This window comes from Glandiceps talaboti, chromosome 5, assembly GCF_964340395.1.
Source record: "Glandiceps talaboti chromosome 5, keGlaTala1.1, whole genome shotgun sequence".
Taxonomy (NCBI): Eukaryota; Metazoa; Hemichordata; class Enteropneusta; family Spengelidae; genus Glandiceps; species Glandiceps talaboti.
Window position 1 is genome coordinate 28,075,814 of NC_135553.1, and position 26,028 is coordinate 28,101,841.

Here is a 26,028-nt window from a genome sequence, read left to right on the forward strand (position 1 = left end):
GTCTGTACCCCTATGTTATCAGATTTAACATTCAATCAAGTCTGTACCCCCTATGTTATCAGATGTGGAATTCAGTCAAGTCTGTACCCCTATGTTATCTAACATTCAATCAAGTCTGTACCCCTATGTTATCAGATTTAACATTCAATCAAGTCTGTACCCCCTATGTTATCAGATGTGGAATTCAGTCAAGTCTGTACCCCTATGTTATCTAACATTCAATCAAGTCTGTACCCCTATGTTATCAGATTTAACATTCAATCAAGTCTGTACCCCCTATGTTATCAGATGTGGAATTCAGTCAAGTCTGTACCCCTATGTAACATTCAATCAAGTCTGTACCCCCTAAGTTATCAGATTTAACATTCAATCAAGTCTGTACCCCCTATGTTATCAGATGTGGAATTCAGTCAAGTCTGTACCCCTATGTTATCAGATTTAACATTCAATCAAGTCTGTACCCCCTATGTTATCAGATGTGGAATTCAGTCAAGTCTGTACCCCCTAAGTTATCAGATTTAACATTCAATCAAGTCTGTACCCCCTATGTTATCAGATGTGGAATTCAGTCAAGTCTGTACCCCCTAAGTTATCAGATTTAACATTCAATCAAGTCTGTACCCCCTATGTTATCAGATTTAACATTCAGTCAAGTCTGTACCCCCTAAGTTATCAGATTTAACATTCAATCAAGTCTGTACCCCTATGTTATCTAACATTCAATCAAGTCTGTACCCCCTAAGTTATCAGATTTAACATTCAATCAAGTCTGTACCCCCTATGTTATCAGATGTGGAATACAGTCAAGTCTGTACCCCCTAAGTTATCAGATTTAACATTCAATCAAGTCTGTACCCCTATGTTATCTAACATTCAATCAAGTCTGTACCCCCTAAGTTATCAGATTTAACATTCAATCAAGTCTGTACCCCTATGTTATCTAACATTCAATCAAGTCTGTACCCCCTAAGTTATCAGATTTAACATTCAATCAAGTCTGTACCCCCTATGTTATCAGAATAAAAAAAAGAAATTGTGCATGACCATGCAGGTTCTCAAAGTTTCCTCTGTAAGTTTTAACAGAAGATTTTGTCTGAAATATTGTTTTGATTTTAGAACGGTCACATGTTTGGACCACATATTGAGGGGTAGTGCATTTATGTGATTGAAAACAGCTTTTGTAGAATGTCTTGAAACTTCCCAACATGTATCAAGCTAACATTTTTATGAATATGGTTGCCAAAACACAACTGTTAACCCAGGAACATATATGTTTCTTTTCAAGTTATATATGTATATGTATGGTTAAAGTCATCCATAATGAGCATCATCTTAATCTGACCCCTATCTACTAGAATGGACAATTGCACAATGCCACACAAGCTCAATAAATGTTCATCGTTCATTTAAGACAAAATACCCTACCCTTCCCTTTAAACAAAGTGTGACATCACATGTTTATGATGGAAACCATGATGAAAAATGTAGCATTCACACCACTATGATTGATGTAATGTAAAAACATGATGGTAAACATGAAGTTCCAACCTTATGAACCTGTTTACTGAGACGATGGTAAACACATCAAAATACTACCGGAAACCCAGCACTGTATCTCACCTTAGAAGTTAATTTGTATCAACTTATCAATATCTCAGTAGTAAATACAGAAGATTTTATCTTAGAAGGCATGAAAGTTTTCGAAAGTTTACCCCAACACATGCACAGACATGAGCTCACACACATATAAATACAATCAAAACATAAGGATATTATAACCGCTCTCTACATATACCTGGATGATACATGTAGTCAATAGACACACACTAGAACTACTATATATTTTAATATTTATATTTCATAGATCATTATTAACTTTATTTTGTTTAAATACCAAATTAGAAATGTAAAATTTTCTAAACGGCTAAAATAAAGTGTTATCTTATCTTATCTTTATCTTTATACGCATACACGCACATGTACTGACACAGACACAGACACAGACACAGAGAGACACAGACACGCACACAGACACACAGACATACACACAGAGACACACTTGGTCATGATCACACACATGCATGCACACACACATATTAATGCACACACACACTCACACACACACACACACACACACACACACACACACACACACACACACACACACACACACACACACACACACACGCACATGCACACAAGTACCCATACACATTTTTGTAGAATCTCAAATTTTCAAAACTTATTTAATTGTACTGTTATGTTTTCTTGGCAGTGCTTGATCCATGCCAGACACCTGGTGCCTGTCTTAATGGTGGTCAGTGTGTACAGATAGTCAACTCCTGTACTGAAAATACATGTATATGTCCAACCTGTTACACTGGTACAAGATGTGAGCAACGTAAGTATATCTATGTATACATAAGCTAAAGTCACACAAATTAAGGTTTTTACTTGTGAATGAAATACTTACATAAAGCCTTGATTAAACTATTCTTATAATGTCAATAAAATTGTATTCTGGTAATGTTACAGTTGATTGCATAATAGGGATTTCTTCAACATTTCAGTGTGTGTATTATTATGACATTGAATTGTGTACTTCAATACCATAAGTACCTTTGAACATGCACCAAAATTAACAGAGGCTAAAGTCAGCATATGCTCCTGGAATATTTATTATGTACTACAAATAATCAAGTTGAAATGCTGAGAACTATGCCGAGATTACCTGTACACCAAATGGCTGAGGAATACAGTTGATACCTTTATAATACGAACATATGCACTGTTGTAAATATCACCAAATGGCTGAGGAATAGAGTTGATACCTTTATAATACAAATGGCTGAGGAATAGAGTTGATACCTTTATAATACGTACATATGTACTGTTGTAAATATCACCAAATAGCTGAGGAATAGAGTTGATACCTTTATAATACGAACATATGCACTGTTGTAAATATCACCAAATGGCTGAGGAATAGAGTTGATACCTTTATAATACGTACATATAAGCTGTTGTAAATATCACCAAATAGCTGAGGAATAGAGTTGATACCTTTATAATACGTACATATGTACTGTTGTAAATATCACCAAATAGCTAAGGAATAGAGTTGATACCTTTATAATACGTACATATGTACTGTTGTAAATATCACCAAATAGCTAAGGAATAGAGTTGATACCTTTATAATACGTACATACATGTATGTACTGGGGTAAATATCACCAAATGACTGAAGAATAGAGTTGATACCTCATTTTATAATGCGTACATATGTACTGGGGTAAATATCACCATTCAGAATTTACATAATATTACAGAGATTTGTAACAAGTATAGCTTTACTTATGTAATTTAGTCACTGTTCATGATTCTGACAAGTAGACGCATATTTCATAACAATTTAATCTTGTGATTGGAATTTTCACAGAAATCAATCAATGCATACCCAATCCATGCCAGAATAGTGGTTTCTGTCAGCCACAACAAGGATCATGTACTCTTTACAGCTGTATCTGTCAGAATTGTTATACTGGGTCTGATTGTGACACTCGTAAGTTGACTATTGATTCAAATCTTTTAACAGGTGTGTGTGTATGTGTGTGTTTGAGTGTGTGTGTGTGTGTGTGTGTGTGTGTGTGTGTGTGTGTGTGTGTGTGTGTGTGTGTGTGTGTGTGTGTGTTTGAGTGTGTGTGTGTGTGTGTGCGTGTGTGCACAACCAAATGGTGTGACATTTTGCCTAAATAACGACATCATTAGTATGTCAGCCATATTTGTAAAATTCATTTTATCCACTAACTCAGGAAGTTTGATAGAGACCTCATTTGAATATCCACACTCATATTATTATCCATATTGAGTGTTCTAATGAGACCTTGCACCTGGCCTTGACCTATTTGTTCAATGCCAAATAACTGATTCCGAAGTGTATATGTACACGTCTAACATGCATGGACCAGTGGCACAAATGTCAGATATTACTAATTTGATATGTGCATCACTTTATTTCATGCCCTTCATAATAGTTCTGCTGAATGGCTTCCATATTTTTCATAAAATTCAGAATATGAAGTAAGTTGAAATATTTTGGTGTGTCTTTGAGTAAGACTTGATACAACTATAATTTGTTTATTTACAGGTATTGATCAATGTGCTCCCAATCCATGTTCCAATGGAGGTACATGTTCACCTATTGCTAATTCCTGTACTGGTTACAGATGTACTTGTCCAGGCTGCTACACTGGCTTTAGCTGCCAGACCTGTAAGTAACATTACAAAGTAATCACAAAAATCCAACATGACAAAATATATTAGGTACTAAATGTGTAAACAAAATCCACCATTCTGTTATAGAATAGAATAGAATAGAATAGAATAGAATAGAATAGAATAGAATAGAATAGAATAGAATAGAATAGAATAGAATAGAATAGATTAGAATCTTTATTGCATCTGTTAAGAGAACTACATTTCTTCATTGGATTTTCTGCAATAAGTTTTTGGTACTAAAACAACTAGTAAATGTATCAACTAGAGCAATAATAGTTAATAACAAAAATAACAAAGTAAGGTTCATAAGAGAGTGTAAACTTTAGGTTTAGTTAGGTAAATGTAATGTTAATGTATTTTGATACACACTGATTTTATGAAAGTTGTCAGTGCCATAAGTATATGTCTTTGATCACAGTTAAAAAAAGTAATAAATTTTGTTTCATTGTCTAGTTCTTAGAAATTGCCTAGACCACTTTTTGCACTTAGTCTGGTATACAGTTGTTGTCTCTCAATAATATAGTTGTTACATGTTGTGATGAAATGTATTTCATCTTCTGTCATATTGCAGGTGTTGCATAATCTGTTTTCTATCTCTTAGTCTATTTTTGGTCTTTTGTGTCTTCCAATTTCAATTTGTAGATAAAGTGAGCTCAATTCATGAAATTAAACCAAACATTTGTTGGTGAATTTATAGATGAATTCAGGAAACAGTAAATTGACCCGATTCCATCGCCGTGCACACTTTTTCCTTGCTTTTAATATGCTTACTGGTGTACAGCACTAAAACATTGGTAAAAGTGTAATGCTCAATATACCATGTTTTTATTGACAGTATTAAATCAGTGTCAACCCAACCCATGTCAGAATAGTGGTACTTGTATAGCTCAGCCTGGCTCCTGTACTTTATTCACATGTCAGTGTCCTACCTGCTATACTGGACAACAATGTGAAACATGTAAGTCAAAATACACATGCAAATATCATCCTTCTGTTACATCCAAACATTTTCTACAGGTGAATACACATTCACAGATCTTACAAATTAGAAATAGTTGCTTTTAGTAATCCAACCAAGGATATATCCTGTTCCTCTACTGGTTACAATCTTCTAGTACATGTTTTTTGTAAACAATATTCCATCACATTTATACTGAAAAAAAACCTTCTCATCATTTTAAAGAGAGAGAGATATTTAATACCATGTAGAACTAAAAGTAGAATTCTTGAGAAATATTGTTGCACATTGGGTGTACTACCACCGTAAGCTCAAAGTGCAATGTTATTTGTTTTTTCTTGGGCTTACACCTTTCAGTGCTAAATTCTGGATAAATGCTGTTAGCAATCCATTAGCTAGCATTTCCTATGAAATGTGTAGATAGTTCCCAGTTTTTGAAAAACAAAGCTAACAGTGGCATGCATACTTGGGTATGACTCACCAGATATTAGATGACAAGTATGATGGCTGCCATGCTAACAGTGGCATTCATACTTGGGGTATGACTTGCCAGATATTAGATGACAAGTATGGTGGTTGCCATATCAGCATCAGTTCATTTCATCATAGTTTAGTTCCAGACAGGGACAGTATTACAATTAGCCAACTCACCCTTATTAACAATAAATACCCAATCTAGCATTATGAGAAAGTTTTTGATTCTAATAAACTGCCATTTTGGAAGTTCACTTGACAACCTGTGTAATTGTTAAATATACACACAAACAGCATTTTGCTAGCTTTTTTCTCACATTTTTTATGAAGTATCCTGCATGCTCCCTATGCCTTTATCATTGGGTATACCACCACCATAAGTTCATTGTACAATATTCTTTTGGATTTTTAGCACAACTGAACTGAAGGTTCAGTATATATAGGCATGCTATAGGCATGGCAAAGTGTCTGTCTGTCTGTCTGTCTGTCTGTCTGTCTGTCTGTCTGTCTGTCTGTCTGTCTGTCTGTCTGTCTGTCTCTGTGGATGTGTGCATGTGTGTGTATGTGTGTGTGTGTGTGTGTGTGTGTGTGTGTGTGTGTGTGTGTGTGTGTGTGTAAACAACTTAAAGTCAAAAACTGCGAGACCGATTGCTTTGATATTAGGGCTAAAATATATCTTTTTGGTCAAAAACCTATAATTCCAAAACTACTTAGCAGATTGAAATTTAAGAGGGATGCATCTGTGGGTGTACAGATGAAGAAATATTAAGCATATAATGATCTCATCAGTAATATGCAAGTTAGGTGTAAAAATGTGAAGTTTGGTCAAAAATTATATAATCTCAAAAAGTACTTGATCAATGAGACTGAAACTTGGTGAGATGTTTCTAGAAGTGTTATTCTGCAGATTTTCTTCAAAATATTTTGACAATCGGCCCTAGCAACCATGACCACGCCCTTAGCAACAAACAAATGGCAATATATTTTGCTCAAATAACAACACCATCTGGTAGGCAAGTGAGTAAACATTCAAGAAATGTATGCAAATATCCCTAGCAACCATGACCACGCCCCTAGCAACAGCCAAATGGTCGTGTATTTCACAAAGATAACAGATTAATAGACAATTGAACAAACTCAAAAAATGTAATATGTAAATTTGCCTAGCAACAAGACCACACCCATAGCAACAGCCAAATGATCACATATATTGCAAAGATAACAGGGGTCAATAGACAATTGAATAAACATTCAAAACGTGTATGTAAATATGCCTAGCAACAAGACCACGCCCATAGCAACAACCAAATGATCATGTATATTGCAAAGATAATGTCAGGAATTCATACACAAGTGAACAAAACATTAAAAAATGTATGCAAATATATCTAGCAACATGACCACGCCCATAGCAACAGCCAAGTGATCGTGTATATCGCAAAGATAGCAACATGGTTGGATAGGCAACTGGATAGTCATTCAGCAAATGAACACCTATTGTTAGCATGGACTAGTATATGGATAAACATTTTTGAAAACAGTACAGTTGTGCTACAATGCTATTGGCAGTATTTTTTCCTTCTTGATGCAGTTCAGTTCAAAATCCATTTCTTTGAGTATACTGCCACCTTAAGCTCAAGCTACAATATTTAGTCCCCGCCGGACGAAGTCCGGGACAGGGACTTATGGATTGGGTTCCGTAAGTCAGTATGTGCATCTGTCCGTCCGTCCGTCTGTCCGGAGCTGTTTCTTGGAGATGCCTGGACCGATTTTTTTCAAATTTGGTACAGGGGCCACATACTATGGCATACATATGCATGTCAATTTGTTTCATGATACGATCCAATATGGCCACCTAGCAGCCATTTTGTTTGCGAATTTTCCCTGTCCAAAGGCATAACTCAGACATGCTTGAACAGATCTCATTCAAAGTTGCTATTAGGACAGTGTTCTATGACATACATGTGCATATTAATTGTTGTTGTGATATGATCCAATATGTCCAATTTGTTTGCGAATTTTCCATGTCCAAAACCATAACTCAGACATGCTTGAACAGATCTCATTCAAAGTTGGTGTTAGCACAGTGTTCTATGACATACATGTGCATATCCATTTTCGTCGTGATACAATCCGATATGGCTGCCTGGCAGCGATTTTGTTGGCGCAGTTTTCATGTCCAAAGCCATAACTCAGATATTTCTGAATCAGTTCAAAATCCATGCCTTGGCTAATGAGTTTACTGACATGAGTTTTTTAAAACTATATATACATTTTCCCCCCACTTTAGTGGAAAATCCATGTTTGATAAACCCTTGTCAAAATGGAGGACAGTGTAACCAAGTTCCAGGGACCTGTCTGGAGTATACCTGCACTTGCATTAACTGCTTCACAGGAGATAGATGTGAAACACGTATGTATTTCTGAATTTAATTGATCCAGGATCAAAATGTGTGTTAATGTACTTGTTCTGAAACCAATACTTTTCCATCCAGTTGATCAAAGTTGTACATGGCACTTTAATGACATCTCTCAACAGATTTATAATTACATTCACAAGTTCAATGAAATCTATGTACTTCATGTACTTTTTATTTGAAATGTCTGATTACATCTATTTATTCGGACTGTCTCACTCGCTCCTTATGCATTACTTCATGTACTTGATGTAAACTTCTCAAACAAATTTAGCCATCACTTTTGTCTTGACTTCAAGTTTCTCTTTTCCAATTTTACAGCATAAGAAAACCTTACTCAAGAATATTTCTAAGTTCTGTTTGTTTAATATTAACATTACCCTAGGTCAATGTCCTTTTGATGCCTTTCAATACATCTAAGGTTACACAGTTCAAAGTTCAAAGTTTGTTTAATTAACATTACCCTAGATCAATGTCCTTTTGATACCTTTCAATACATCTAAGGTTACAAGGTTCATACTTTATGAAAAATTTGAACTTGACATAAATTGAAATTGACACATGAAACAAAATCCAAACTTTTTAACTTTTAAGTATTTCTTCTTTTTTTTCAGTACTATTGCTATGATGATGAAAATTATACTGTAAAAATATTTTAGCAATGTCAGTTTGTCCACCATTTGTGTTATTCTTTGTTAAACTAAAGTCTGAGTGGTCAAACTTGAGGTCTGGTATCAATTAAAAGGTATCATTTTGTAGTTTACATACAACATTTTGGCTTGGACTATGATGTACTAGTCAACATACTCTTAAATTTGTGAGTCAACTGTAAAGCCAGGCCATATCTCATCTAGTTTTAACTCTGATAATCAAAAACTATTTTTTCTTGTTATTTGTTGTATAGGTTTGAACCAATGTTCCCCTGATCCATGTCAGAATGGCGGTATATGTGTTCCAACACCAAATTCTTGCACTGAATATACATGCTACTGTCAAGGATGTTACACTGGAGCCAGATGTGAAACTAGTCAGTAATTTATATTATAATTTTTAATCACTTTACTTCACCATGAAACAATGAGTAACATCAATTATTTATTCCTCCTTCTGCCTGAGAAGAACTCGATCTCCAGAAAATTTGCAAACACTTGAAATAGAAATATCAGAAATACATGATGTACTTCATGAGTATTACCAGTACTTCCAGTCCAAGTATGGACAGTGAAATACTGCAACATAATTGCGTATTACCAGTACTTCCAGTCCAAGTATGGACAATGAAATACTGCAACATAATTGCGTATTACCAGTACTTCCAGTCCAAGTATGGACAGTGAAATACTGCAACATAATTGCGTATTACCAGTACTTCCAGTCCAAGTATGGACAGTGAAATACTGCAACATAATTGCGTATTACCAGTACTTCCAGTCCAAGTATGGACAATGAAATACTGCAACATAATTGCGTATTACCAGTACTTCCAGTCCAAGTATGGACAGTGAAATACTGCAACATAATTGCGTATTACCAGTACTTCCAGTCCAAGTATGGACAATGAAATACTGCAACATAATTGCGTATTACCAGTACTTCCAGTCCAAGTATGGACAGTGAAATACTGCAACATAATTGCGTATTACCAGTACTTCCAGTCCAAGTATGGACAGTGAAATACTGCAACATAATTGCGTATTACCAGTACTTCCAGTCCAAGTATGGACAATGAAATACTGCAACATAATTGCGTATTACCAGTACTTCCAGTCCAAGTATGGACAATGAAATACTGCAACATAATTGCGTATTACCAGTACTTCCAGTCCAAGTATGGACAATGAAATACTGCAACATAATTGCGTATTACCAGTACTTCCAGTCCAAGTATGGACAGTGAAATACTGCAACATAATTGCGTATTACCAGTACTTCCAGTCCAAGTATGGACAATGAAATACTGCAACATAATTGCGTATTACCAGTACTTCCAGTCCTAGTATGGACAATGAAATACTGCAACATAATTGCGTATTACCAGTACTTCCAGTCCAAGTATGGACAATGAAATACTGCAACATACTGATACATTACTGGACTTGTTGTCCTGATGCAATGATATAAATTTAACTACAGTAGTTACAACATTGCCTATACTTTGGCAACGTTGACTATAACAGTTTAATTACTTTGATAATACTGCCAAATGAGCACACAATTATTCATTTAGGGTTGTCAGTGGCCAAGTGGTTAAACCACTTGCCTCTTACCACTGCCATTGGGGTTCAAACCCATTCAGGGTTTGATTAAATTTACCATGCTGTAAGTAAGAAGAGTGTCTTTCAGTTTAACTCTACCGAACAACGCAGGTTTCCCCGGGTACTTTGTCTAAGTTTTTTCCAAAACAGAAGACTTGTTTATATCTTGTGTTATATTTTTCTCCCCCATAGGACTCAACCAGTGTTTACCCAATCCATGTAACAATGATGGTGTGTGTGATGCCATAAGTGGTTCTTGTACCGCCTATAATTGTCAGTGTGTTGGTTGCTACACTGGGTTTTCTTGTGACACTTGTGAGTATTCCTTAGATGGTATTTCAAATCTAGAATTTCCTTATTTTTGTTTACTTATAGTATTGGGGACATTACATTATAATGTACACTTACACTAAGTAAAGCAGTTATTCCATTGTGTACATACTACATATAACATGTCACACATTTTTCTAGCTTTTGAGTGAAACAGCATAGCCAAAAGTCTGCATTTCTAACCAATACATTGCAAAATGCTAAGAAATGTTAAAGGTTTGTTGTGTACTGTACGTCTAGTAACAAAGATATTACATACTTATTAATCTTTCTCAATTTATTGAGTTACAAATAAGGATTTGGTATATGTTGTTTGACATTGATTTTTTCAAGTAGAACACCTTTTTGAAATTGTTTTATAAATAAAAATCCCAAATAAATTGTTTATTGTTTATAGATAGATTACATTGAATAGACTGCTATCATTGTTTATAGATAGATTACATTGAATAGACTGCTATCATTGTTTATAGATTACATTGAATAAACTGCTATCATTGTTTATAGATAGATTACATTGAATAGACTGCTATCATTGTTTATAGATAGATTACATTGAATAGACTGCTATCATTGTTTATAGATAGATTACATTGAATAGACTGCTGTCATTGTTTATAGATTGCATTGAATAGACTGCTATCATTGTTTATAGATAGATTACATTGAATAGACTGCTATCATTGTTTATAGATAGATTACATTGAATAGACTGCTATCATTGTTTATAGATAGATTACATTGAATAGACTGCTATCATTGTTTATAGATAGATTACATTGAATAGACTGGTGTCATTGTAGATTACATTGAATAGACTGCTATCATTGTTTTTTAGATTACATTGAATAGACTGCTATCATCGTTTATAGATTACATTGAATAGACTGCTATCATTGTTTATAGATTACATTGAATAGACTGCTGTCATTGCTTATAGATTACATTGAATAGACTGGTGTCATTGTTTATAGATTACATTGAATAGACTGCTATCATTGTTTATAGATTGCATTGAATAGACTGCTGTCATTGTTTATAGATTACATTGAATAGACTGCTGTCATTGTTTTTTAGATTACATTGAATAGACTGCTATCATTGTTTATAGATAGATTACATTGAATAGACTGCTATCATTGTTTATAGATTACATTGAATAGACTGCTATCATTGTTTATAGATTACATTGAATAGACTGCTATCATTGTTTATAGATTACATTGAATAGACTGCTATCATTGTTTATAGATTACGTTGAATAGACTGCTGTCATTGTTTATAGATTACATTGAATAGACTGCTGTCATTGCTTATAGATTACATTGAATAGACTGCTGTCATTGTTTATAGATTACATTGAATAGACTGCTATCATTGTTTATAGATTACGTTGAATAGACTGGTGTCATTGTTTATAGATTACATTGAATAGACTGCTGTCATTGTTTATAGATTACATTGAATAGACTGCTGTCATTGTTTATTGATTACATTGAATAGACTGCTGTCATTGTTTATAGATAGATTACGTTGAATGGACTGGTGTCATTGTTTATAGATTACATTGAATAGACTGCTGTCATTGTTTATAGATTGCATTGAATAGACTGCTATCATTGTTTATAGATAGATTACGTTGAATAGACTGCTATCATTGTTTATAGATTACATTGAATAGACTGCTGTCATTGTTTATAGATTACATTGAATAGACTGCTATCATTGTTTATAGATTACGTTGAATAGACTGCTGGCATTGTTTATAGATTACATTGAATAGACTGCTATCATTGTTTATAGATTACATTGAATAGACTGCTGTCATTGTTTATAGATAGATTACATTGAATAGACTGCTATCATCGTTTATAGATTACATTGAATAGACTGCTATCATTGTTTATAGATTACGTTGAATAGACTGCTGTCATTGTTTATAGATTACATTGAATAGACTGCTGTCATTGTTTATAGATAGATTACGTTGAATGGACTGGTGTCATTGTTTATAGATTACATTGAATAGACTGCTATCATTGTTTATAGATTACGTTGAATAGACTGCTGGCATTGTTTATAGATTACATTGAATAGACTGCTATCATTGTTTATAGATTACGTTGTATAGACTGCTGTCATTGTTTATAGATAGATTACATTGAATAGACTGCTATCATTGTTTATAGATAGATTACGTTGAATAGACTGCTATCATTGTTTATAGATTGCATTGAATAGACTGCTGTCATTGTTTATAGATTACATTGAATAGACTGCTATCATTGTTTATAGATTACGTTGAATAGACTGCTATCATTGTTTATAGATTACGTTGAATAGACTGCTGGCATTGTTTATAGATTACATTGAATAGACTGCTATCATTGTTTATAGATTACATTGAATAGACTGCTGTCATTGTTTATAGATAGATTACATTGAATAGACTGCTATCATCGTTTATAGATTACATTGAATAGACTGCTATCATTGTTTATAGATTACGTTGAATAGACTGCTGTCATTGTTTATAGATTACATTGAATAGACTGCTGTCATTGTTTATAGATAGATTACGTTGAATGGACTGGTGTCATTGTTTATAGATTACATTGAATAGACTGCTATCATTGTTTATAGATTACGTTGTATAGACTGCTGTCATTGTTTATAGATAGATTACATTGAATAGACTGCTATCATTGTTTATAGATAGATTACGTTGAATAGACTGCTATCATTGTTTATAGATTGCATTGAATAGACTGCTGTCATTGTTTATAGATTACATTGAATAGACTGCTATCATTGTTTATAGATTACGTTGAATAGACTGCTGTCATTGTTTATAGATAGATTACATTGAATAGACTGCTATCATTGTTTATAGATTACATTGAATAGACTGCTGTCATTGTTTATAGATAGATTACATTGAATAGACTGCTATCATTGTTTATAGATTACATTGAATAAACTTCTATCATTGGGCTCTGTCCATGCATGCATGCGTCAGTGCACTGTCCGGAGTCATTTCTCGGAAATGACTGGATGGATTACTTGCAAACTTAGTACAAGGACAACACACTATGGCATGGCATACATATGCATGTCAATTCTTCACAGATGGCCATTTTGTTATGAATTTTTCATGTTCAAAGCCATTATGCAGACATGCCTGAACAGATCTCATTCAAAGTTGGTATAAAGACAATGTTCTTTTACATACATATGCATGTGAATTTATGTCATGATATGATCCCAATATGTGGGTGGCCATTTTTTAACTGATTTTTAGCACAACTGAACTTGTTCAGTAGTGCTATAGGGATCGCCCGGCGTCTGTCTGTCTGTGTGTGTGTGTGTGTGGATGTGTGTGTGTGTGTGTGTGTGTAAACAACTTAAAGTCAAAAACCGCTGAACCGATTGCCACGATATTTGGTGGGTCCATTACTTTGGGTGTCTAGTTGGGAAATTGTTCAAATCAAAATGATCGCATCACAGGTGTGTGATTTGGGTCAAAAAATGTGATTTTTGGTCAAAAAACTTAAACTCAGAAACTACTGGGCAGATTGGTGCGAAATTTGGTGGGAACATTCTTAAGGGGGTGTAAAGTAAGATTTGTTCATGACGGGATGATTCCATCAGTGATATGCAAATTAGGGCTAAAAATGTGTCTTTTTGGTTAAAAATCTATAATTCTAAAACTACTGAGCAGATTGGGCTGAAATTTAATGGGAATGTATCTAGGGATGTATGGACGAAGAAATATTAAGCATACCATGATTCCATGAGTGATATGCAAATTAGGTGTAAAAATGTTCATTTTTGGTCAAAAACTTATATCTCAAAAAGCACTTGGTCAATTAGTCTGAAACTTGGCAAGATGTTTCTGAAACTGTTATTCTGCAGATTTTCTTAAAAACATTTTGACAAAATTGGCCCTAGCAACCATGACCACACCCTTTAGCAACAACCAAATGACAGTATATTTTGGTCAAATAACATCATCTGGTAAGCAAGTGAGTAAACATTCAAAAAATGTATGCAAATACCCTAGCAACCATGACCACGCCCATAGCAACAGCCAAACGGTGGTGTATTTCACAAAGATAACACTAGGGTTTAATAGATAATTGAATAAACATCCAAAAAATGTATGTAAATTTGCATAGCAACAAGACCACGCCCATAACAACAGCCAAATAATCACGTATATTGCAAAGATAACAACAGGAATAGAAAGACAGATGAATAAACATTCAAAAAATGTATGCAAATACCCTAGTAACCATGACCACGCCCATAGCAACAGCCAAACGGTGGTGTATTTCACAAAGATAACAACAGGGTTTAATAGACAATTGAATAAACATTCAAAAAATGTATGTAAATTTTCCTAGCAACAAGACCACGCCCATAGCAACAGCCAAATGATCACGTATATTGCAAAGACAATATCAGGAATTCATACACAAGTGAACAAAAACATACACAAATGTATGCAAATATATCTAACAACATGACCACGCCCATAGCAACAGCCAAATGATAGCATTTATCGTAAAGATAGCAACATGGTTGGATAGGCAACTGGATAGTTATTCAGCAAATAAACACCTATTGTTAGCATAGACTAGCATATGGATAAACATTTTTAAAAACTACAGTTGTGCTACAACGCCATTGGCGGTATTTTTAATGAATGGACTGACATGAATGGACTGATTTCTGTCAAACTTGGTACAAGGACAACACACTATGACATACATATGCATGTCAATTTATTTTGTGATACAATCCAATATGGCTGCTAGACAGCCATTTTGTTACAAATATTTTTCATGTTCAAAGCCATTATGCAGACATACCATTGAACATTTTGTTATGATTTTTCCATGTTTGGGACCAGTACACAGACATGCATGAACAATTTCCATTAAATCTTTATTTTAAAGACAATGTTCTATGATGTATATAATTATGTATATCAACTTGTGTCATGATATGATCCAACAGGACTGCTAGGTAGCCATTCTGTTATGATGTTTTCATGTCTAGAGCCATTTGGAATCCAAACAGGGATCAATAGCTCCCAAACAGCGGGGACTATGTCATCTATGATGGCTTGTTGTTTATACCTTACATATTTGGTAGCTGTTACTGTCTTGTGAGAACATAGAATGAAGTAGTGACAGGCTGTTATGTCTTTGAAAATTGAGCTTTAATGTCCTGGAAAACATCTAACTACTAAAGTAATACAAAACACAAACTTTGGCTATCTTGGGGGCTACTCGGCACCACTTGCAGCTGGGAAGATCACCAGCAGGTGTAAGGAGTATAGGCTACCTGGGGAGATCACCAGCAGGTGTAAGGAGTTATAGGCTACCTGGGGAGATCCCGACAGATAGGTCCTATGTGTGCTCCTGAATGCACAGTATTAGAAATCTGAAGAACACCCGGGGGGAGTCCAGCAGGTCCAGAGCATTTACAATAAGCCAGAGGAGCACCCGGGGGGGGGGGGGGGGGGTGACGACCCAGCAGTTGTCTCTAGCCTAGCCACCTGGGGAGATCCCGGCAGACATAGCTAGGTGATGAATTTGTTTTCGAAATGAGCTGAATGTATAGTATTCAGCTGACTGTAAACTGGACTCGGGTAATTGAACAAGGGGAAAAGGCCACTGTGGTAGTGCTGAGTAACCAAGTGAAGATTTACAGAACAGAGTGATACATAAGGCTGTATTAAAGCTGAAAGAATAAAAATGATAAATGACATTAATGACAGGCGATGGCATGTATAGTGCCAAAAGCTGAAAAGGATAGGACAAAGTTCTGGCAACAATGTCGAAGCCAAGGTACAACACTGCTAAAACAGGTAGCTATAATTGACACTGCAAAACCATTAAGTTCTGTAGACTTGTGGCGACGAAAGTTCAATATGTCCCACTAAAAGCCTGATACACCCGAGTAAGCCAAGGTGGTGATGGGGAAAGTGGGTGGGTTTGACTTAGTATGCAGAGACAAATTTATGATGTTCTCTGTACCAGCTTGAACTAAACTGAGGCTTTGAACATGTGCTTGCTAATGTCAATAAAGGATTCTAAATGGGAAAATTATGCATAGCACTTAATTAGTCTTCATATCATTGGATGCAAGGTAACCACAGTTCTACATGTATTTGACCACATAGTAAACATTCTGACAAATTCCTGTGCTGTCATTACATAATGTTCTGAAATGATGTACATGTACATCCTGAATGAACTGTGTGAATGTTTGATACATTAGGAACTCTCCGGGCTTATGGAAAATATTCTGTATAAAATGAAATAAAATAAATTTTACGATTTATAGATTACATTGCCTTGTATGATGGTCACATATATAGCAATCAATTTAAACTGTTATTTTTTGAAACTTTAAACAATTGTAGCAGTTGGTAAAACCAGATTGGATTTACAAATGAAGGGAAACTTGTAAAAACATATTAGCTAAATTTACAAACATGATTCTATGCTAATTTTCAATGAAACACGAACAATATTATTAGGCCCAGTCTGCTGCCATCTAGTGGCAGCAAGTGAGCAACACAAGAGGTACACTTTCATCAATGCAGTTGGGTGAAATGGTTTAAAACAGTTTTCAGAATATATGGTTTACATTTTTTTAAAAACTTAAAATCAAAAATCAGGACCTAATTTCTATCTTGTTTTACCTTGCCTCACCAGTACTGGACCCATGTCAACCAAATCGATGTATGAATGGTGGTCAATGTGTACAACAGCCTGGATCATGTACAGAGTTTACCTGCACATGCCCTCAGTGTTTCACTGGAACATTCTGCGAACAACGTAAGCACATTTTGTGACATCATTTTTTGGGTTAAAATTATTAGTATTTTTCCTGTTAGAGAAATTGTCTCGAGCAGCAACAAAAATTTTTTCTAAAGAAAAAGATTACAAAAAGTTGCCTTATTGTTAAAAAGTTGTAAAGGTCATATTATGGTGGTGATTGTGACAAAAATGTGTTATTTACCAAGAAAGTATAGTTTGTAATGATATGAATGAATAGCCATGTCTCAACATGGAAATCTGAATCAGTTCTCCTGTCTGCAAAATGCACTAATCAGATTTGAACTGATTTAGTTGAATTGGTTTGAAAGCACCTCAGAGGGTTGGTGTAGAACCAATTCAAAGTATTAAAATCAGTTTGTAACTGGTTTAACTTTGTATCGTTGGGACAGATTTGGTTCAGATTTTTGTATGACTGCAGATTGTCATGTAGCTGCTTACTTGAATCCTGACTTTGAGGTCAATTTATCGTCCATGTCTTTGTTGTTTACTGAGTACTTTGTATACTGGCAGACATTTTGTGTGTGATAAATAGCTAGAGACTTTTTGTTTGTTGACGATAAATGTGTGTGTGGGGGCGGGGGGCAGGAGTGGGGGTGAGGGGATGCCTGGGTGTGGGGGGGGGGGAGGCAAGATGGAAAAATTAATTTGTTCAAGTCCATTGCTTTGTTTTCTCACTGGACAGAAACTGGTTTGATTTGAATTATTAAATTGATTCAATTTGAATTGATTTTGAACTAGTCTAAGTGGGGACTTGGCCTAATCTGTTGGTTTAGAACCAGTCTAAGTGGGGACTTGGCCTAATCTGTTGGTTTAGAATCAGTCTAAGTGGGGACTTGGCCTAATCTGTTGGTTTAGAACCAGTCTAAGTGGGGCATGGCCTAATCTGTTGGTTTTGAACCAGTCTAAGTGGGGCATGGCCTAATCTGTTGGTTTAGAACCAGTCTAAGTGGGGCATGGCCTAATCTGTTGGTTTTGAACCAGTCTAAGTGGGGCATGGCCTAATCTGTTGGTTTGAACCAGTCTAAGTGGGGACTTGGCCTAATCTGTTGGTTTTGAACCAGTCTAAGTGGGGGCATGGCCTAATCTGTTGGTTTAGAACCAGTTACCCATTTCATGAATTGGGCAATTTCACAGATTGGGTGTAACATATACACATGGATTATCTTGAAGCTCATATCAATTTTGACTGAAGGACACTGCCGTCATGTTTAAGAATTTTTTTTAAGTATAAGAGTTAGTTGGTATGTCTTTGACAACTTGTTGTCTTTATGGTTTGTAGGTATAAATCAGTGTTTTCCAAATCCATGTCAAAATAGTGGTTTCTGCCAACCTACACAGAATTCCTGTACAGATTTCACCTGTGTCTGTTCCTCCTGTTATACTGGGCTATTATGTGATACATGTAAGTAATATTCAATAAAACTAAGTTTGATTGCATATAAACATTTTTTTTTCATTTTTCTGAAATTTTGTTGGTGAATTACTGGAAGTATCAAGCATAAACAATGAAAGATTTGTACTTTGTGATTTTGATAGACTCATGTTGACAATGATTTGTACCAGAGTAATCCTAAACAAAATTTGTATGTTGTTTTCTCACTCTGTCCAAGATAATTTGTGCATTGCATTCTATATAACTAAATCTGTTACAATAAAAGGGAGTAATAAACAACAGACTCTTTCATGTCCCCAAAACTTACATTTGAAATATACTACAATACTTTACAACAGTGAACATTTCATTTAAATAACAAACATTTAATTTGCTGTTGTAATGTTGTGAAATAATGTCCATGATCTTGATACCACTACAGTACAAGATCCATGTGCGAGCTTCCCCTGTCGAAATGGTGGTACATGTCGAGGACAGCCTGGTTCTTGTACTCAGTATACTTGTACCTGCCCTGGATGTTACACTGGCAGTAACTGTGAGACTTGTAAGCATAGAACACTGTATCAGAGTGCAGTATGTGTGTGTGTGTGTGTGTGTGTGTGTGTGTGTGTGTGTGTGTGTGTGTGTGTGTGTGTGTGTGTGTGTGTGTGTGTGTGTGTGTGTGTGTGTGTGTGTGTGTGTGTGTGTGTGTGTGTGTGTGTGTGTGTGTGTGTGTGTGCATGCATGCATGCATGCGTGCCGGTGTGCATACCTGCCTGCCTGCATGCGTGCGTGTGTGCCTGCCTGTCTGTTATGTGTGTGTGTGTCTGTCTGTCTGTCAGTCTGTGTCTGTCTGTCTGTCTGTCTGTCTGTCTGTCTGTGTCTGTGTCTGTGTCTGTGTCTGTGTCTGTGTCTGTGTCTGTGTCTGTGTCTGTGTCTGTGTCTGTGTCTGTGTCTGTGTATATCCATGTCTGCATTTGTACATGTATGCATGCATGACTGTATGGATTGATGTGGGTGCCTCTGGGTATATCTTGATATTTTTTGTTTTAAAGTTTGCATTATTTGTGTGGATGTGTGTATCTTTGTAGTTGTGTGGGTGTGGGTGTGTGTGTGAATGTGTGTATATGTGTGCATATGGTGTGTATGTTTGTGTCTTGCAGGGTTTATGTGTGCATTTGTATCTGGTGTTCTAGGGTTTATGTGTGTGTTTGTTTGGGAGATAAGTGTATACTTTTCTGTGATGAATGAAGTGGGTCAGTTGAGATGAGAGGGATTAAAGAGAACTATAGAGATAGTTAAAAATGATAGAGAGAAGGAGAATTAACCTTAGTGGAGGAAAGAGAGCAAGCTTGCAAGAGGTTACTGAACTGTATGTGATAGTCAAAAAATTTACAGTGTCATATTTTTTGTTTGTTTTTTTCATTGCAATTGGATGCATTGGTTAATTTTCTTACTTGAAAATACTGGATTTTTCTTTTTCATTAATTTTATCACACTAATTTTGTTTGTTTGACAGTACTTAACCAGTGCCAGCCAAACCCTTGTCTGAATAATGGTCAGTGTCAGGCTACACCAGGCTCATGTACACAATTCCAGTGTATTTGTCCAGGCTGTTATACAGGAACCAATTGTGAAAGATGTAAGTTATCATTATCTCCATCAGGTGATCTCGCATAGTTTGTCATTGGTTCACACTCATAGTTTGTCATTGGTTCACACTCATAGTTAGTCATTGGTTCACACTCATAGTTAGTCATTGGTTCACACTCATAGTTTGTCATTGGTTCACACTCATAGTTAGTCATTGTTTCACACTCATAGTTAGTCATTGGTTCTCACTTATAGTTTGCCATTGGGTCACACTTATAGTTAGTCATTGGGTCACACTCATAGTTAGTCATTGGTTCACACTTATAGTTTGTCATTGGTTCACACTTATAGTTTGTCATTGGTTCACACTCATAGTTTGTCATTGGTTCACACTTATAGTTAGTCATTGGTTCACACTCATAGTTAGTCATTGGTTCACACTTATAGTTTGTCATTGGTTCACACTTATAGTTATTGGTTCACACTCATAGTTAGTCATTGGTTCACACTCATAGTTTGTCATTGGTTCACACTCATAGTTAGTCATTGTTTCACACTCATAGTTAGTCATTGGTTCTCACTTATAGTTTGTCATTGGTTCACACTTATAGTTAGTCCCCGCGGACGAAGTCCGGAACGGGGACTTATGGATTGGGTTCCGTCTGTCCGTCCGTCCGTGCGTGCGTCCGTGTATCCGTGCGTCCGTGCGTCCGTCCGTCCGTCCGTCCGCAGCCGTTTCTTGGAGATGCCTGTACCGATTTTTTTCAAACTTGGTACAGGGGCAACATGCTATGGCATACATATGCACGTCAATTTGTTTTATGATACGATCCAATATGGCCGCCTAGCAGCCATTTTGTTTGCGAATTTTCCCTGTCTAAAGCCATAACTCAGACATGCTCACACAGATCTCATTCAGAGTTGGTATTAGGACAGTGTTCTATGGCATATATGTGCATATTCATTGTTGTCATGATACGATCCAATATGGCCGCCTGGCAGCCATTTTGTTTGTGAATTTTCATGTCCAAAGCCATAACTTAGACATGCTTGAACAGATCTCATTCAAAGTTGGTATTAGGACAGTGTTCTATGACATACATGTGCATATCCATTTTCATTGTGATACGATCCAATATGGCTGCCTGGCAGCCATTTTGTTTGCAAATTTTCCATGTCCAAAGCCATAACTCAGACATGCTTGAACAGATCTCATTCAAAGTTGGTATTAGGACAGTGTTCTATGACATACATGTGCATATCCATTTTCATTGTGATACGATCCAATATGGCTGCCTGGCAGCCATTTTGTTTGTGAATTTTCCATGTCCAAAGCCATAACTCAGACATGCTTGAACAGATCTCATTCAGAGTTGGTATTAGGACAGTGTTCTATGACATACATTTGCATATCCATTTTCATATTGATATGATCCCCCATACCCGACCAATCCTTTATCGTTGTAGGCATGTTCCATGTCCGACAAGCAGACACAACATATCTAAGTCTGTTTGATTTAGGTTTACAAGTGTTGTTGCGTGATCAGAGTAGTGCTAATTCCTTAAAACCCAATCATAGCGGGGACTATGTCATTCTCAATGGCTTGTTTGTCATTGGTTCACACTTCTAGTTTGTCATTGGTTCACACTCATAGTTTGTCATTGGTTCACACTCATAGTTTGTCATTGGTTCACACTTATAGTTTGTCATTGGTTTAAACTTAGTTTGTCATTGGTTTAAACCTAGTGTGTCATTGGTTTAAACTTAGTTTGTCATTGGTTTAAACTTAGTTTGTCATTGGTCTAAACTTAGTTTGTCATTGGTTCATACTTAGTTTGTCATTGGTTCATACTTAGTTTGTCATTGGTTTAAACTTAGTTTGTCATTAGTTCATACTTAGTTTGTCATTGGTTTAAACTTAGTTTCTCATTGGTTCATATTTAGATTGTCATTAGTTCATACTTAGATTGTCATTAGTTCATACTTAGTTTGTCATTAGTTCATACTTAGTTTGTCATTGGTTTAAACTTAGTTTCTCATTGGTTCATATTTAGATTGTCATTGGTTCATACTTAGATTGTCATTAGTTCATATTTAGATTGTCATTAGTTCATACTTAGATTGTCATTAGTTCATACTTAGATTGTCATTAGTTCATACTTAGTTTGTCATTGGTCTAAACTTAGTTTCTCATTAGTTCATATTTAGATTGTCATTAGTTCATATTTAGATTGTCATTAGTTCATACTTAGATTGTCATTAGTTCATACTTAGTTTGTCATTGGTTTAAACTTAGTTTGTCTTTATTTACAATTTAAACTAAGTGTGATGGTTGTTATGTTTATTGTAATACTATTATAAAAGTAATTTTGTGTTCCTTGTTCCATCAAAGTACTGGACCCATGTTCATCTTTACCGTGTTTGAATGGTGGTCAGTGCAGTCAACTCAGTTGCCAAGACTACTCATGTTCCTGTCCTAGTTGCTTTACTGGTGACAGATGTGAAACTCGTAAGTAATTGGACGAGAAACATTTCATTTCTTTTTTGGTCTTTTTCCCTTTTGTTGTTATATCTTTGTTGTTGTTTTTGTTGTGTTTCTGTCAGTTTTGTTTTGTTTTACCAACATTCAAATATGACTATAAAATACATAATATGGCAGAAAATCAACAATTTTATTTACTGATTTCTAAATGATGCCAAGAAAGTATAAAACATGTTACAGCAAGTTTATGTCCACATATTAAAGGGAAGGCTTTCAATCTCAGGTTCCTGCATTATTGTTATCTTATCGATGGAGCCATAAGGACTGCACAAAATTAGTGTTTTGTTTGGGACCGATTTTTAGCACAACTGAACTGATATGATTCAGTAGTGCTATAGGCATGGTGTGATGTATGTATGTATGTATGTATGTATGTATGTATGTATGTATGTATGTATGTATGTATGTATGTATGTGTGTATGTGTGTATGTATGTGTGTGTGTGTGTGTGTGTGTGTGTGTGTCTGTGTGTGTGTCTGTGTGTGTGTGCCTGTGTGTGTGTGTATGTCTGTGTGTGTGTGTGTATGTGTCTGTGTCTGTGTCTGTGTGTGTCTGTGTCTGTGTCTGTGTCTGTGTGGGTCTGTTTGTGAATGACACCCAGACCGATTTGTCTTGGTATTTATTTTGTGGTGACATTACTTTTGATGTCTAGTTGGGAAATTCTTCAAATGAAAATGATCACATTCGAGATGTGTGTTTTGGGTCAAAAATGTGATTTTTGGTAAAAAATTTAAACTCCAAAACTATGGAGCAGATTGAGTTGAAATTGGTGGGAGCTTTCTTAGAGGTGTTTGGATTAAGAGTTGTTCATGACATGATGATTCCATCAGTGATATGCAAATTAGGTATTAAAATGTATCTTTTTTGTCAAAATTTAAAAAAAAAAATAAAGCTACAGAGCAGATTGGGCTGAAATTTAATGGCGGTGCATTTGAGGATGTGTAGATGAAGGTGTATTTATTTTGATGATGTTATCATACATGCTAATTTTGATTTAGATTAGTGGTAATAAGTGTTTCTCCCCTAAATTGAGTACATTTAACCCCGAAAACAATATGTAGACTTTTTCACATCTCTTGTAAATAGTAGTTATTAGTAGTTATTTCACTATTTCTGTGTAACTCGTATCAAGTATATAACTTAAGTAATGGACTTGACTAGGTATATATACCTATTTCCATGGTCCCCACCAGAGTTAATATATATACCTATTTCCATGGTCCCCACCAGAGTTAATATATATACCTATTTCCATGGTCCCCACCAGAGTTAATATATATTACCTATTTCCATGGTACCCACCAGAGTTAATATATATTACCTATTTCCATGGTCCCCACCAGAGTTAATATATTGTTTATTTCCATGGTCCCCACCAGAGTTAATATATATTACCTATTTCCATGGTCCCCACCAGAGTTAATATATATTATCTATTTCCATGGTACCCACCAGAGTTAATATATATTACCTATTTCCATGGTACCCACCAGAGTTAATATATATACCTATTTCCATGGTACCCACCAGAGTTAATATATATTATCTATTTCCATGGTACCCACCAGAGTTAATATATATTACCTATTTCCATGGTCCCCACCAGAGTTAATATATATTACCTATTTCCATGGTATCCACCAGAGTTAATATATATTACCTATTTCCATGGTACCCACCAGAGTTAATATATATTGTTTATTTCCATGGTCCCCACCAGAGTTAATATATATTACCTATTTCCATGGTACCCACCAGAGTTAATATATATACCTATTTCCATGGTACCCACCAGAGTTAATATATATTACCTATTTCCATGGTACCCACCAGAGTTAATATATATACCTATTTCCATGGTACCCACCAGAGTTAATATATATACCTATTTCCATGGTACCCACCAGAGTTAATATATATTATCTATTTCCATGGTCCCCACCTGAGTTAATATATATTACCTATTTCCATGGTCCCCACCAGAGTTAATATATATACCTATTTCCATGGTACCCACCAGAGTTAATATATATTACCTATTTCCATGGTACCCACCTGAGTTAATATATATACCTATTTCCATGGTACCCACCAGAGTTAATATATATACCTATTTCCATGGTACCCACCAGAGTTAATATATATTACCTATTTCCATGGTACCCACCTGAGTTAATATATATTACCTATTTCCATGGTCCCCACCAGAGTTAATATATATATACCTATTTCCATGGTACCCACCAGAGTTAATATATATTACCTATTTCCATGGTCCCCACCAGAGTTAATATATATTACCTATTTCCATGGTCCCCACCAGAGTTAATATATATTACCTATTTCCATGGTACCCACCAGAGTTAATATATATTACCTATTTCCATGGTACCCACCAGAGTTAATATATATTACCTATTTCCATGGTAACCACCAGAGTTAATATATATTACCTATTTCCATGGTCCCCACCAGAGTTAATATATATACCTATTTCCATGGTACCCACCAGAGTTAATATATATTACCTATTTCCATGGTACCCACCTGAGTTAATATATATTACCTATTTCCATGGTACCCACCAGAGTTAATATATATTACCTATTTCCATGGTACCCACCAGAGTTAATATATTGTTTATTATAAGTAATTATTGATTTTGTCTTCTTGTTTTTCAACATATATATAACATTCATTCATTCATTCATTCACAACATGATGATCCCATCAACAATATGCAAATTAAGTCTAAAAATCTAAATTTTGGTCTATATCTTGAAAACGACATGATGAATGGGGCTGAAACGTGGAGGGGATGTTTCTGGAGGTGTTATTATGCAGTTATTGTTCAAACCATTTTGATACAACTGGCCCTAGCAACCATGACTATGCCCATAGCAATCGTGAAATGATGCATTTTACAAAGATAACAACAGGAATGGGTA

General features: G+C 35.4%; 1 protein-coding gene across 1 annotated transcript in view; it reads left to right on the forward strand.

The window, feature by feature from the left end:
* Positions 1–26,028, forward strand: part of LOC144435554 (uncharacterized) — a 450,358-nt gene that overhangs the window by 127,937 nt on the left and 296,393 nt on the right. Inside the window, exons 72-83 of the mRNA XM_078124141.1 lie at positions 2,276–2,401; positions 3,443–3,565; positions 4,151–4,273; positions 5,117–5,239; positions 8,004–8,126; positions 9,035–9,157; positions 10,578–10,700; positions 17,447–17,569; positions 18,852–18,974; positions 19,387–19,509; positions 20,464–20,586; positions 22,931–23,047. Of these exons, the coding sequence (XP_077980267.1) occupies positions 2,276–2,401; positions 3,443–3,565; positions 4,151–4,273; positions 5,117–5,239; positions 8,004–8,126; positions 9,035–9,157; positions 10,578–10,700; positions 17,447–17,569; positions 18,852–18,974; positions 19,387–19,509; positions 20,464–20,586; positions 22,931–23,047 (1,473 nt within the window). The remainder of the gene's footprint in view (positions 1–2,275; positions 2,402–3,442; positions 3,566–4,150; positions 4,274–5,116; positions 5,240–8,003; positions 8,127–9,034; positions 9,158–10,577; positions 10,701–17,446; positions 17,570–18,851; positions 18,975–19,386; positions 19,510–20,463; positions 20,587–22,930; positions 23,048–26,028) is intronic.